This window comes from Pipistrellus kuhlii, unplaced genomic scaffold, assembly GCF_014108245.1.
Source record: "Pipistrellus kuhlii isolate mPipKuh1 unplaced genomic scaffold, mPipKuh1.p scaffold_m20_p_8, whole genome shotgun sequence".
Lineage (NCBI taxonomy): Eukaryota > Metazoa > Chordata > Mammalia > Chiroptera > Vespertilionidae > Pipistrellus > Pipistrellus kuhlii.
Window position 1 is genome coordinate 34,781,891 of NW_023425584.1, and position 12,641 is coordinate 34,794,531.

Here is a 12,641-nt window from a genome sequence, read left to right on the forward strand (position 1 = left end):
TGCATGTTTACTAAATGGAGTGAAAAGGCTGCTTACATTAAAAGCTTCTAAGTTAGTGCCACTGTTCAAATATATGTATCACCATTAACATACTAAAACCATTGAGTTGTACACATTAACTGAGTGGGTTTTATTGTGAATTATATCTCAATAAAACTTAAAATAATGTCATCCACTTACAGCTGTTCTTTAGGAAACCTACAAGTCCAGTGCCCTAGGCCTGCTAATCACATAAATGTTAGCATTCTTTACCATTAGTTTTAGGCCCACAAATATATATAAAACATATGCTATTACTGAAAAATAAATGACATTATTTCTAATTGTAAGGTAATGCAATAACTTTGATATTGGCTTTCTCCAAGCAATATCAATTATTGGCACTTATTTAAGGCTTATTTAAAATGTTACTTTAAAAAATATTCAAATTGATTTCAGAGAGGAAGGAAGAGGGAGATAGAAACATAAATATTGATTGGCTGCCTCCTGAACGCCCCCTACTGGGGATCAAGCCTACATACAACCTGGGCATGTGCCCTTGACCATAATCGAACCTGGGGCCCTTCAGTCCACAGGCTGATGTTCTATCCATTGAGCCAAACCAGATAGGGCTAAAATATTACTTTTTAAGAAATGGGATTAAATGAGGCTTTAGCCAGTTCATAAATAAAATGGAGCAAATTATTCTGTTCATATAGTGATTTGAAATAAACTTATAAAGTATATATTTGCAATATTAACCTATTATTTTCATTATAGCCATTTTTCCACCTCGGATTTTATCTACTCGACCAGGACAGAAAAGCCCAGTCATTATACATGATGACAACTCCTCTGACAAAGACAGAGAAGACGGCATCAGTTACACCACTGTGGACTGGAGAGATTTTATGTGCAACACATGGCATCTAGAGCCCACTCTTAGGTAAATAGTGGGTACATATATATATATTTACCTGTATTCTATGGGATTATTAGGAGAAAAGGTTATAGATTGTGTATTAGGTTATTAAATATTTTATATTGAAAAATATATGTAGAAGTTAGCCAGTTGTAACCTCGACAATACCTGCCTACTGTTTTTGCTGATCCTTTCTGCTATTGTAAGTGTTCTAGGCATAGACCCTGGGAATAGCTCAGTGCTGGTTAGCTGTCCACTGTGTGACATTCTGTTAATCACTAAAATGTGAGAATAACTCTGCTTGCATAGTGGCTATTATTTTTTTACTATCTCACCAAGATGTTATTTTCAGGTGACTGAGGTAGGTAGTAAACTTGTTACATAGTTTGAGAAGTTGTAGTAGAATCTGTATCATTAAGAAACCATACAATTCTTACATATGTCATAACAATGTAATAGAGTGGACCATGTCACAGTGTTCTTTTGTCTACATAGGAAGCAATATAAAACCATTCCTGCAATGTCAAATGTAATGCTATCAGGTTCCGATTCCTTTACTGAGTCATGTTCTACAATCATGATCGCAGTGACATCAACTTGTTTTTATATCGTAATTTTAAAAGTATTTTCTAGTTTTAATTATTTTTATAATTGCTGCTATAATGAGTAGTACTTGCTTTGTATGTCCTTATTTGTGATTGACACTCACAACCCTATTATTGTATTTTTCCCTTTTCTCTCATATGCTTTATAAATCAAATTATCACCGATTCATGGAATAATGGTATCAAAAAAAGTCCATCATGCTCAACACTGCAGAATGACACAGATTTCATTCAGATAAGCTTATTATTCAGACATACTTATACCAAAATAATTCCAAACTAACAAAATCTTCATTATACAGTGGACTTCTGTATAAGCAGGAAGTGTTAGTAATTTGTATTCAGTGAAATTTGTTGTAACCAAACTGAGAAAACACTTTAGTATTAATAGCACATAAATGCATGAGAAATAGTAACAGTGTCAATATTCAAACAATATTAAAATATTGCAAAAGTCCTAATGTAGAAAATCTGATTTTTTATTTGTAATTCTAAATAAATATAATTGAGTACATAAGTCATCACCTAATGTTGATAAGTTGGTTCTATGACTTTAAGGGAAACAACGTTAATGAAACCAATTTTACCATAGGCTACTTGATATAAACAAGAGTTAAGTTCCTACAAGTTATAACAAAATGGTGTTATTCAAAGACCCGTTATATCTTTTTACTTAAAAAGAGAATAAAATAGTTAAATTTTTCAAATATATTCCTTACTTTAGCAAACTACCATGAGACTAAATATGGTGTTGTAGTGGATAGCATAGTTAAGATCAGTGGCTCTAAGCCCTGCTTTCTGGCTAAGTGACAATGCCCAAAGGATTTAATAACTGCTGTCTCAGTTACCTCATAAAAAAAAAATTAGAAAGTGGTATTACCTATCTTGTAGGTTACAATTCTTAGATAAGCTACTTAACACAAAATGCTTAAAACTGTTGAAGAGTTTTAGCAGATCAATGTTTAGTTCCTCCCTTTTCCCCTAAAATAGTGGGAGAGAGGCAGCTGGAAATAAAAATGCTAGTTCTAATACTGGTAATGCTGGTGACAGAGAATGTGCTTTGGAGATCAGACACCAGTGGCTTTCTACTAGAGTCCAGGTTTGGACTCACCTGCAGGGTCTCAGTGCTGCACATCTTGCATGGGGTGGTGCTGAAGTTGTGCCGCACTGTGTACTCACCTAGCCATAGGCAGCTATGAACTGTCTTGGGCTCAATTATTTAAGGATCTGTCTTTGAAAAATCCTATGGCATAAAGGAACAGAGCAAAATGAATGGTTTCTAAAAGAAGGTACGGAGGAGGGCACTAAACTACACTATTCAATTCCTCCATTAATTTGCCAATCAGATAACTCGTCAATAAGGGGCCAGGAGTGTTTCCTTGATGGCTATTCCTCTATATGGAAAGAAATACCAAGAATAGGAAGAAAATGGTGGTTCTTCTAACATGTTTAGCAGACAGCAAATATTCTATATTTCCCTCCTTTCCCCCAATATACCACATACTTGAACTCTTTTTTCCAGCTTTATTGAGGTGTAATTGACAAAACAGAAAGATATTTTAAGTGTAGGACACCGTGACTTGATATAAATATACATTTGAAAAGATTTCCCCCACCAAGTTAATTAACATCTTTTAGAATGAACCAAATATCCTTTATTTATTTATTTTACAGTTTACATTTAATTTTATTTTTTATTAGTTTTAGGTGTACAGCATAGTAGTTAGACAATAATATACTTTACAAAGTGATCCCCCTGAAATTGCAAGTACCTCCTGGCACCACAATAGTTATTACAATATTATTGAATATATTCCCTGTGCTGTACTTTACATCCCCATGATTATTTTGTAATTACTAATTTGTACTTATTTTTATTTATTTATGTTTTATTAAATTATTATCTGTGTACATCTTACCATTGGGGCCCCCCCCACCATACATGCCCTCCCTCCCCAGAGTTTTGTGTCCATTGGTTGTACTTATATGCATGTATACAAGTCCTTCAGTAAACCAAATATCCTTTAAATGTTTAAAATGACTGTGTAACTTTGGGCTTAAAATAATAAGAATGAAATTCACTAAACTCCATTATTGTGTATATGCTTATCAAGGATACTTATAATCACACTTTTTAAAATGCTATTATAAGTGAATCCAGGAATTGTAGATTATTCAAACGTTCCTACTGAAGATACTTTGAACACATTATGGAGGCTTAGTGATGTGCTTAAACTTACCTTCAGGTCTGTGCTTGGACACTGTACTCCTAATTATTTTTTACAATTATTTTAGGTTAATTTCTTGGACTGGAAGAAAGATTGATCCAGTAGGCGTTGATTATATTCTTCAAAAATTGGGCTTTCATCATGCCAGGACTACTATTCCTAAATGGCTTCAAAGAGGAGTCATGGACCCACTGGACAAGGTTCTGTCAGTTCTTATTAAAAAACTTGGTACTGCACTACAGGATGAGAAGGAAAAGAAAGGAAAAGATAAAGAAGAACACTAAAAAGTAACTTGATCTGTGAACAAATTATTACACTGGAGTGCTTTTTTGTATATTAAAATTATTTTAAATATGACTTTAAATAATTCTAATTTCGTGGCCATTATGTTGAAGGTTTGAAAGTTAACCTGTTTGTTCTAGTTCCACCATTCTGTATACAGTGAAATATATTGCATGATAATGTAAATTTTGTGAAAAACTAGATTAAAATATATATCTACTCAGTAGGATTTATAATTGTTATGTGCAATATGATTCCTGCATCTTAAATATTTTCAGAATAACTGTGAATTTCCTGTTATTGGCCATACTTTTTGAAAAAAAAATCTTGTTCATAATGTGATTATTTTGGTCATTAATTGCTTTTTCTTTTTAAAAATGTAGACTTGTATAAATACCTATTTGTATATAATTTGAGTAATTGTGATATGATTAAATACCACTAAAGTATTGTTTGTAACTATTGTAATAAAGTCACAATAATTGGTTTCAGTCTGTAGTTGTTTTCAGTCTTTTCTTTGTTTGATAGCTTATTTTTATAATTAATAGATGTCCACCCTGTGTTATTAAATGTTTTCAAAGAAGATAATACTTACAAAAATGAAATCTGTATAAATATTAGCCAAAAAAGGGTGCAGCCAGAGAGAGGATATCAGATACTTCAGAGATGTTAGGTGTAGTTTTGTTTAATTAAACGAGTGGTCAACACATAGCTGTTTGTTTTTATTGTAATATATTCTTTATGTACATGTTTGTTTATATTCTTTTGTGCATACGAAGGTAGGTATAGAGTACCTACATCAGCATAATAAAAATATTTAAAAGAATAGCAAAATCTATATAAATAAAAGGCTAATATGCTAAATGTCTGTCTGGTAATGATGTCACATAGCAACACCCAGCTTCTTCTCCCTAGCAACTAGCTTCCTTGAAGTTTTTTCAGCCCAGGAACACAACTTACTTTATAGCCAGGTGGACACATTTTAAACTTAACCAAATGTCTGTGAAGCGTTTTCCTGTGCCTTATCTCATTTGATCCTCACAGAAGTCTTGGAGTAGGTGGATAGGAGAATTGGCAGAATCTTGTTTTCTTTTCATTCATCAGAAAATGGGAGATTTAGAAAGGTTAGAAACTTGACCCAATTGTAAAGAAGAAATGGTGGACCTTGTAAATGACTTCAGGTTTTCTCACTGCACAGAATATAGTCAAACACTGCTACAGTTAAATATTTTACCATTTGTTCTCCCTGTGTGATCTACAACAATAATCTCTGTGTTGATAATTACTACTGTGTTGCTGACAATTACTTGAAAGAGAAGTTGGGGTGCTTCACTAGGCTGGAAAAAGCTTAGCTAAATCATAAAGCAGGTATAATTAATTAAGTTTATTCTATATATATATGTAAAGGCTAAATTGATTTACATGTGTGATACATAAAAGCTCTCACTGGCGCCAATCGCACATGAGTTTCGATTTGTCATTGTCAATCATGAATTTGGTTGACACTTCTATTATAGAGAAAAGGCAAATAGCAATATTAAAATATTCCTTCTAATTTCCTTTCAATGTGTATGAATTTGTGCACTGGGCCACTAGTCTAAAATAATATTCAAAAGTAGTTAAATACTCTTAATCACAACTCAGGTTTGAAATCAGTCAAATCAGTACAGGCCATTTAAAAGTTGGGTAAACAATAGATTTCAAGAACCTAGAATTGGAAAACACCTCAAGAAAGCCTCTGGTTCAGAATCTTGAACTCAAGTAGATAAGACACTAGTCTCAGATTGAAAGGCAATAACAACAACAAAAACAACCTTTCAGAAGAGCCAAGGTACTTAGCCTTCCAAGGTCATGGGTTGATGGGGCAGATGGACAGACAGACAGACAAGACAGACACAGTGTTATGGGAATTGAAAATTGTACTTTGTTGTCACACAACAAATTAGTAATACAATTAAAACTAAAATCCTGCCGAAGCCGGTTTGGCTCAGTGGTAGAGCGTCGGTCTGCGGACTGAAAGGTCCCAGGTTCGATTCCGGTCAAGGGCATGTGCCTTGTTGCGGGCACATCCCCGGTACGGGGTGTGCAAGAGGCAGATGGTTGATGTTTCTCTCTCGTCGACGTTTCTAACTCTATCTCTCTCCCTTTCTCTCTGTTAAAAATCAATAAAATAGATTTAAAAAAATAAAAAAATAAAAATAAAATCCTAGTGGCTAGAGTCATAATACTGAATTCTTTCTGCTTCATCATTTTCTTACCTATTATCTGCCTGATCTCTCCGTATTCCCCTCAATCACCTCTACAGTTGGGGGCTATGGGAACATTATATCTATTAGCCACACTTTCCAGAGAAGCAAATTCTATGCCTACTTTGGATCTAGTGTCTAAGATAATACTGCCAGAAAGTTGTTTCATAAAACAAAGTAAATAAAAATTAAATTATTTCTTACTTGAATCCTTTAGTTATTAATTCTCTGCTTCAAAGAAACAGTTATGCCAGTAAGTTCTAAATGCTAAAAAATTTTCCCATGGCTTTAAATAATATTCACATAAGTTACTTAAAAAAATGGCTTAAGTATGAACTTACAGTATTCCTGGCACTTAGTGATAATGCTGTAAAAAGAAAAGGGCAATTTATAATAAATTTGTAACCAAACTTTCTGTGGCTCTGTTGGGCAAGGCTATGAGAAAAACATTTGTACACTGCTGGTGGGAAAGTAATAGGAACATTATGGAAATTTCAGGAGAAGTGAAAGAGGGACAGAAAATATATTTAAAGAAATAATGGGTAATAATTTTCCACACTGGGTAGAGAAAGGACTTTGAGATCCATGATGTCCAAAGGACCCAGATCCACAACAGCTAAATGAGAATAGAGGTACATAGAGACAAATTATTATTAAATTCTCAAAAGTCAAACACAAAATAATTTTAAGAGAAGCAACAGAAAAAAGGTATATGTATAGGAACCCCTTAGAACTATAGGCAGATTTCTCAGAAAATGTTCAGGTCAGAAGAGAACTAGATGGCATAATCAAAATATTGAAAAAGATAATTGTCAAACAAGAATTCTATACCTGGCAAATTAGTCCCTCGGAAGTGATGGAGGTATAAAGACTTTCTCAAACAAAACTTGAAAGAATTCAGTACCAGCAGACCTGCCTGGAATGCTAAAGGAAATTCTTTACTTAGAAGAAAAAAATTAAAAGAAAAGCTAACTTCACAAAAACATAGAAAGATATTGTAAATCTCACCAGTAATGACAAATATAAAGTGATAGTTAGATTCTGCAATATGGTAATAGTTTGCACAATTCACTTACAACTCTAGTTTAAAAGTTAAAGTAATAAAAATAACTACAAAAATGTTATTAGTCACACAATTTAAAAAACATGTAAATTGCAGCAGCAAGGGATAGATCAGGCAGAATCAATAAGAAAACAGCAGATCTGAACAACACTACAGACTATCAGATAATATGCAGAGCATTCTAGCCAACAGCAGCAGAATACACATTCTTCTCAAGCACGCAATTACCTGCGCCTTTGTAGGTGGATATTACTTCTTCCTGTGATGAGGTATAATGCCATCAACGCTGGTTTCCTTTTTTATGAAAGTGATTTAACTCCTTAGAATCCAGTCCATATTAAAAAAAAAAAAAAAAATAGAGGGCACTAAAACTTTGTTATAACGATGTCACTCAATTCCTTCTGGGTTAGTGCCAAAACTTTAGTAATTCCCTATTAAAAATTTGTTCAATCTATCAGTGAACACCTCCAGGAGAGCCATCTTCAAACTTTTAGGAGAGCAAATAACTGAAAACGCCCACAGATGGGCGCCATTAGTTCTCAACACCTCCCACCTGCGTTCAAGAACATTCCGTGCAATCTCAGATAGTTTATTCTGTCAACAAGCCTTTTCCAGGGGCCTTGTTAGCTCTACGAATGGGGATAAAGGAAAGGGCTTCCTTGAAGCCGCCGTGGATAAGGAGGCCGGACCGGAGTCACTGTGGACAGGGAGACCCTCCCTGTACAGGCTCCGCGAGGACGGGGGGCATCGGGGCGCATAGCGAGTGACCAGGCTCCCTGGCGCCGCCTCAGCCTCACGCTCTGGGCGCCAGGCCAGCACCCGGGCCGCCGGCTCACGTGACTGACGTCCAGCGACTTCTCACGCTCAACACAGGCGCATGCGCAGAGGCAGGGGCGCGGCAGAGGTGCGTAGACGGTTGGCGATAGGACGGGCCTTCATCCGGGCCTCGGGGCCACGCACCTGGAGGCGGCTTTTGAGAACCGCAGCGCTGGCCGCGGGCCCTCACGCACAGCGTCCTGAGGGAGAGGTTGAGGCCAGGTGGAGAAGCAATGGCGTCGGCAGGGGAGCCTAAGGGCCTGCGGCCCGGCCTCAGCTGCCCGCCGCCCCCGGGGTTGGGCCGGCAGGGCCGGAAGGACGACTTCGGTGGGTGGGATGTGGGCCCGACCGCGGGAGGGAGGCCAACACTGGGCACTGCGGGTCCCCTGGGGCTCGGTTTCCCTCAGCTTCTTTCCCCTGGTCCCCGACGGCTTCGGGCTTTCTTTCCTAGTGGGCCTGGTGCGGGGGCGGGATTAGCAGGCACCAGCCCTGTGAGGCCGGCTGGAGATGCGGCCGTGAGTATATCATTTTCTGCCAACTTTGCCTTCATTCGTAGGTGAGAAAATGTCCTCCAACAATGGCTGGTTCCAGAAGAGCTCCCAGGTCCCTAGCTTTGCTCAGATGCTGAAAAAGAACCTGCCGGCTCAGCCGCCCGCCCAGATGGTCACCACACCCGCAGCGCAGTCCTCGGAAAGTGACAGCCTGTTCCGAATGGCATCCAAGGTCACACCAGTGACGGGTACGACGCCTTTTTCACTTGCATTACTGCCTACGTTTTTTTTTTTTTGTTTGTTTGTTTTGTTTTTAAAGACTGAGCTGGCCAGTGAGTTCCTTTGAGCCCCCTGTTCAATGTTTCCTGGATTTATGGCGCCACCTGGAACTTGGATTCGACTCCCAGCATTGTAGGAAGCTTGCAGAAATCCTTCTCCTGGCTGCTAATTATTTCTTAGCCCTTGTCGGTGCAACCACATCAAGAGTGTCTTGCTCTATGGAGGTGAAGCTGTTAGCCCTTCAGAGAAGGGACCGGATCAAAACTGGTTTGTGTTCCACAGATCCCTTAGCATTGCTAGTGTTAAGTATACAGCAGGGACAAACACCCTTTACAAATGTGACCAGATCCAAGGTGAAAGATAATATAAAATGGTCAATGGGAAACCAAAAAACGAGGTTCTAATCCCAGATCTGTGTTTTACTCCATTTGTAGGCCTTAGTGACATCACATGTAAAAATGGCTTAGTCTCTGAAGACCTTGACATAACTAAAGTTTTGTGATTCTTTAATAGCACTTAATGACACTGACAATGATAGCCCTTCTTTGCAACATAGCGTTGGTATTCCAAAAGATTTATACATTATACAAAATGACAGGTTGCATTTGGCATTTGTGCCAAAATTGTTTAGGAGAAACGTGTGTAATGAAAACCACACATGACTAAGTGTGTGAGGGACAGTGTCTTAGTTTTTTTTTTTAATGCATCAAATTGACAAGCACAAACATTTATTTTTAGGTAATTTTCCAGAACCATTGCTTTCCAAAGGTCTTTCATCTATTTCAAATCCAGTCCTTCCTCCAAAAAAAATACCTAAGGAGTTTATAATGAAATACAAACGTGGAGAGATCAACCCTGTGTCAGCCTTGCACCAGTTTGCACAAATGCAGCGGGTTCAGCTTGACCTCAAGGAAACAGTAACAACAGGCAAGTGAAAGCCATGTCTGGTTATTACAGGATGGGAAAATATTTTCCTAGTGAAAGCAGAGCATATAAGTGGCACTAAATTTCTATATTCACATAATGTTGGGGTTAGATAACTACTATTTTTGCTTGGTATACTTTAGAAAATGTTATATTAATATTCAGCCTTTTGGAATCTGCAGGTAACTCACATACAAAATATTTATAATCATGGGATTTTAATTTTTTGTGTATGGCTGGTTAAACTGAAATCTCATCATCCCTTGTGCATTTTACACAGGTGTAAATCCTTATAGAATAAGCATGCTTTTTAGGGATGTTAAGTATTTGGACTATGATTATCTTATAAGCAAGATTCAGTGATGTTGATGCCTAACAAAAATTATGGCCAATCTTGGCTTCTGAAAGTCAAAGATCACAGGTCAAAATAACAATTGGTACTCATCAGCAGTCTTGTCTGAGACTATTTTCTTGGTTCTCTCTAAACGGCCCCATAACCGGAAGACTCTTACCACATTGTGTATGTGGAAGGCTCCAGGAATACAGATCAGTAAAATGCAGAAAGCATCTTCTGACTTCATCACCTATGATCAAAGACTAGGAAGAATTTTAGGAATGTGGAGGATAAGAGAATAAGTACTCTTAAGAGGCATTGACAATTTTTAAACATGTCTGTGCAATTAGGGTCTTAATGTAAAAGGGAGTTTTCCTAAGTCTTGTCACTAGGTTGGATTACTTCATGTACTCAATACCTCTGTGCTTAATTTCTGTGTAACTGGTTTGCTTTTCTCCATTCCCAGACTGCCCTTGAAAAATGTAAACTATTGGTCACAATAAGAAAAAATTGGGGCAAATCTTCAGTGATCTGAGCTAAAACTACTCAAAACACAACCCACTGATTGTTAATGGTGTTTATTTTATGTGCATAGTACTAATTAAATAATCTGATTCAGTGGGTTTGGTGGAGAGATTAGAGTATCAGTATTTTTAACACACTCTACAGGACTTAGGTCCATTCATACTAAAGTTTGAGAAATTAAGGTATAAACACACCCAGAACGATGACATAGAATACTTACTAATGACTTGATGAGTAACGCTCACACATAGCAGTCATCCAAATCATTTGTAAATATACAAACTGTCCTCAGGTTAAGTAAATTTGGTAAGGAATCCAGGTGGTCCCAAAGGAAGAAGCTGGGGTCGTAGATGATGGAAGGAAAGCAATTTTCCCAAATGCAATCAGGAGTTGCTTGTAACCTTGATGTACTTCTTCAAAAACAACCAGCAGTTAATGTAGAGAGAATAATATCAAGGCTTATGTGTAGTGACATTATAATAGCCATCTCTAATGAGAGTGGAGACTGAAGTTACCTGAGGCCTCCTAAAGGCCTCCTGAAAATTTGAACTTGAAAATTTAGGAAATGATTCCATTTCATCTTTTTTTTATCAGGCAGATATGAAATCTAGTAAAAGTAATTTTGTAAAGGTAATCCTAGGAATTTTGGATGACAAGACATCTTTGTTTTATGTTTTTCTTTGTTAATTCCCCTTCCTCCAACTGCCCTACGACTGTGATGGGTTGAGTTGCTTACAGTGACTCCCTGATAGGTGCCCAGGATTTCTTCAAAGGAATCCTTTCTGTTCTGGAGCTTTTAAGAGAATCAGAGGGGAAAAAAGTATCAGGGCACCCGAAGGGGGGAAGAGATTAAATTTTATTGGTATTGAAGTTTGAAAGAAGAAGGTGTTGCCAGGAGCTCCACATTTTGCCTCTAATTGTCTTTTGATAGATTTTGGATGCTTTTCATTCCCAGGCATTGTTCTGTATACTGCCACTCCTTACATGGCCTGCACTGTAAAGGTGGCCCTATGCTCAAGCTGAGTCTGAAGCCAGCTGGGCCACTTGAAGGTCTCCTCAGAATTAGCTCAAGGACCCACCCAGCTTCCTTTCACCTGAATTGGCCCTACAGAAAACTGGTGGGCGGAGGTAGCTAGTTTTCCACAATTTTGTATTTGGATGTTTTCCTGTTTAACAGACATCTTTTGCAGGATTATACTGTTGAAATCCTGCAGCATTTATTCTGAGTTCTTTTTCAAGGTAACGTTTTGGGACCATATTTTGCTTTTTGTGCTGTGGTCGATGGTATCCAGTACAAGACTGGACTGGGACAAAATAAAAAGGAGTCTAGATCCAATGCAGCAAAATTAGCTCTTGATGAACTTCTACAGCTGGATGAACCTGAACCAAGAAATTTTGAAACATCAGGTAAATACTTTTGATTATAAAATATTTATAAAATATCATTTTTAGAAGGAATAACCTGAAATTATTGGAAAGTTAACTTTGCAACTGCAAGGTCTTTGTAGCAGGATTTGAATAATTTTCTTCCATTACTGTCTGATGGCTGATGTATTTAACCATAGTAAATATTCCCATAGCAGAAAAATATGTTACTCAACTGTCTGATAACTTGTCAGATTGTCAGTGGGTTCTTATTTTTCCATGCAAATTATTGGATTTTTATTTTCTATTTAACACTGTACATTTAATACTTAAAGGATTTTAATGCAATTTTTGTGAAGTTTGCCTGTATTAAATTCAGTAATGCTAGAATTACTTGAGAAAATAATGGCTGAAGGTAGCATAGCAAGAGTGTAAACTCCAGAATTAGATTGCTTAGGTTGGAATATTGACCCTGGATAGACAAGTTATTTGCACTCTAAGCCTAAGTTTTCATCATTTGAAAAGTGGGGACAATGATAGTACCTACCTCCTGTGGCTACCATGCAAAGCCTTTAAGCTAGG

General features: G+C 37.1%; 2 protein-coding genes across 16 annotated transcripts in view; both read left to right on the forward strand.

Annotated features, from left to right (window-relative positions):
• KIAA1109 (KIAA1109 ortholog) overlaps nucleotides 1–4,510 on the forward strand; it is a 146,539-nt gene extending 142,029 nt beyond the window's left edge. For all 14 annotated transcript variants that reach the window (XM_045576666.1, XM_036425243.2, XM_036425238.2 and 11 more), the window contains 2 exons: nucleotides 760–925; nucleotides 3,802–4,510. In XM_045576666.1, the coding sequence (XP_045432622.1) occupies nucleotides 760–925; nucleotides 3,802–4,018 (383 nt within the window). In that variant the 3' untranslated portion in view covers nucleotides 4,019–4,510. The remainder of the gene's footprint in view (nucleotides 1–759; nucleotides 926–3,801) is intronic.
• Nucleotides 4,511–8,697: 4,187 nt separating this feature from the next.
• Nucleotides 8,698–12,641, forward strand: part of ADAD1 (adenosine deaminase domain containing 1) — a 35,481-nt gene continuing 31,537 nt past the window's right edge. For both annotated transcript variants that reach the window (XM_036425252.2, XM_045576665.1), the window contains exons 1-3: nucleotides 8,698–8,880; nucleotides 9,650–9,838; nucleotides 11,934–12,101. In XM_036425252.2, coding sequence (XP_036281145.1) covers nucleotides 8,706–8,880; nucleotides 9,650–9,838; nucleotides 11,934–12,101 — 532 coding nt within the window. In that variant the 5' untranslated portion in view covers nucleotides 8,698–8,705. The remainder of the gene's footprint in view (nucleotides 8,881–9,649; nucleotides 9,839–11,933; nucleotides 12,102–12,641) is intronic.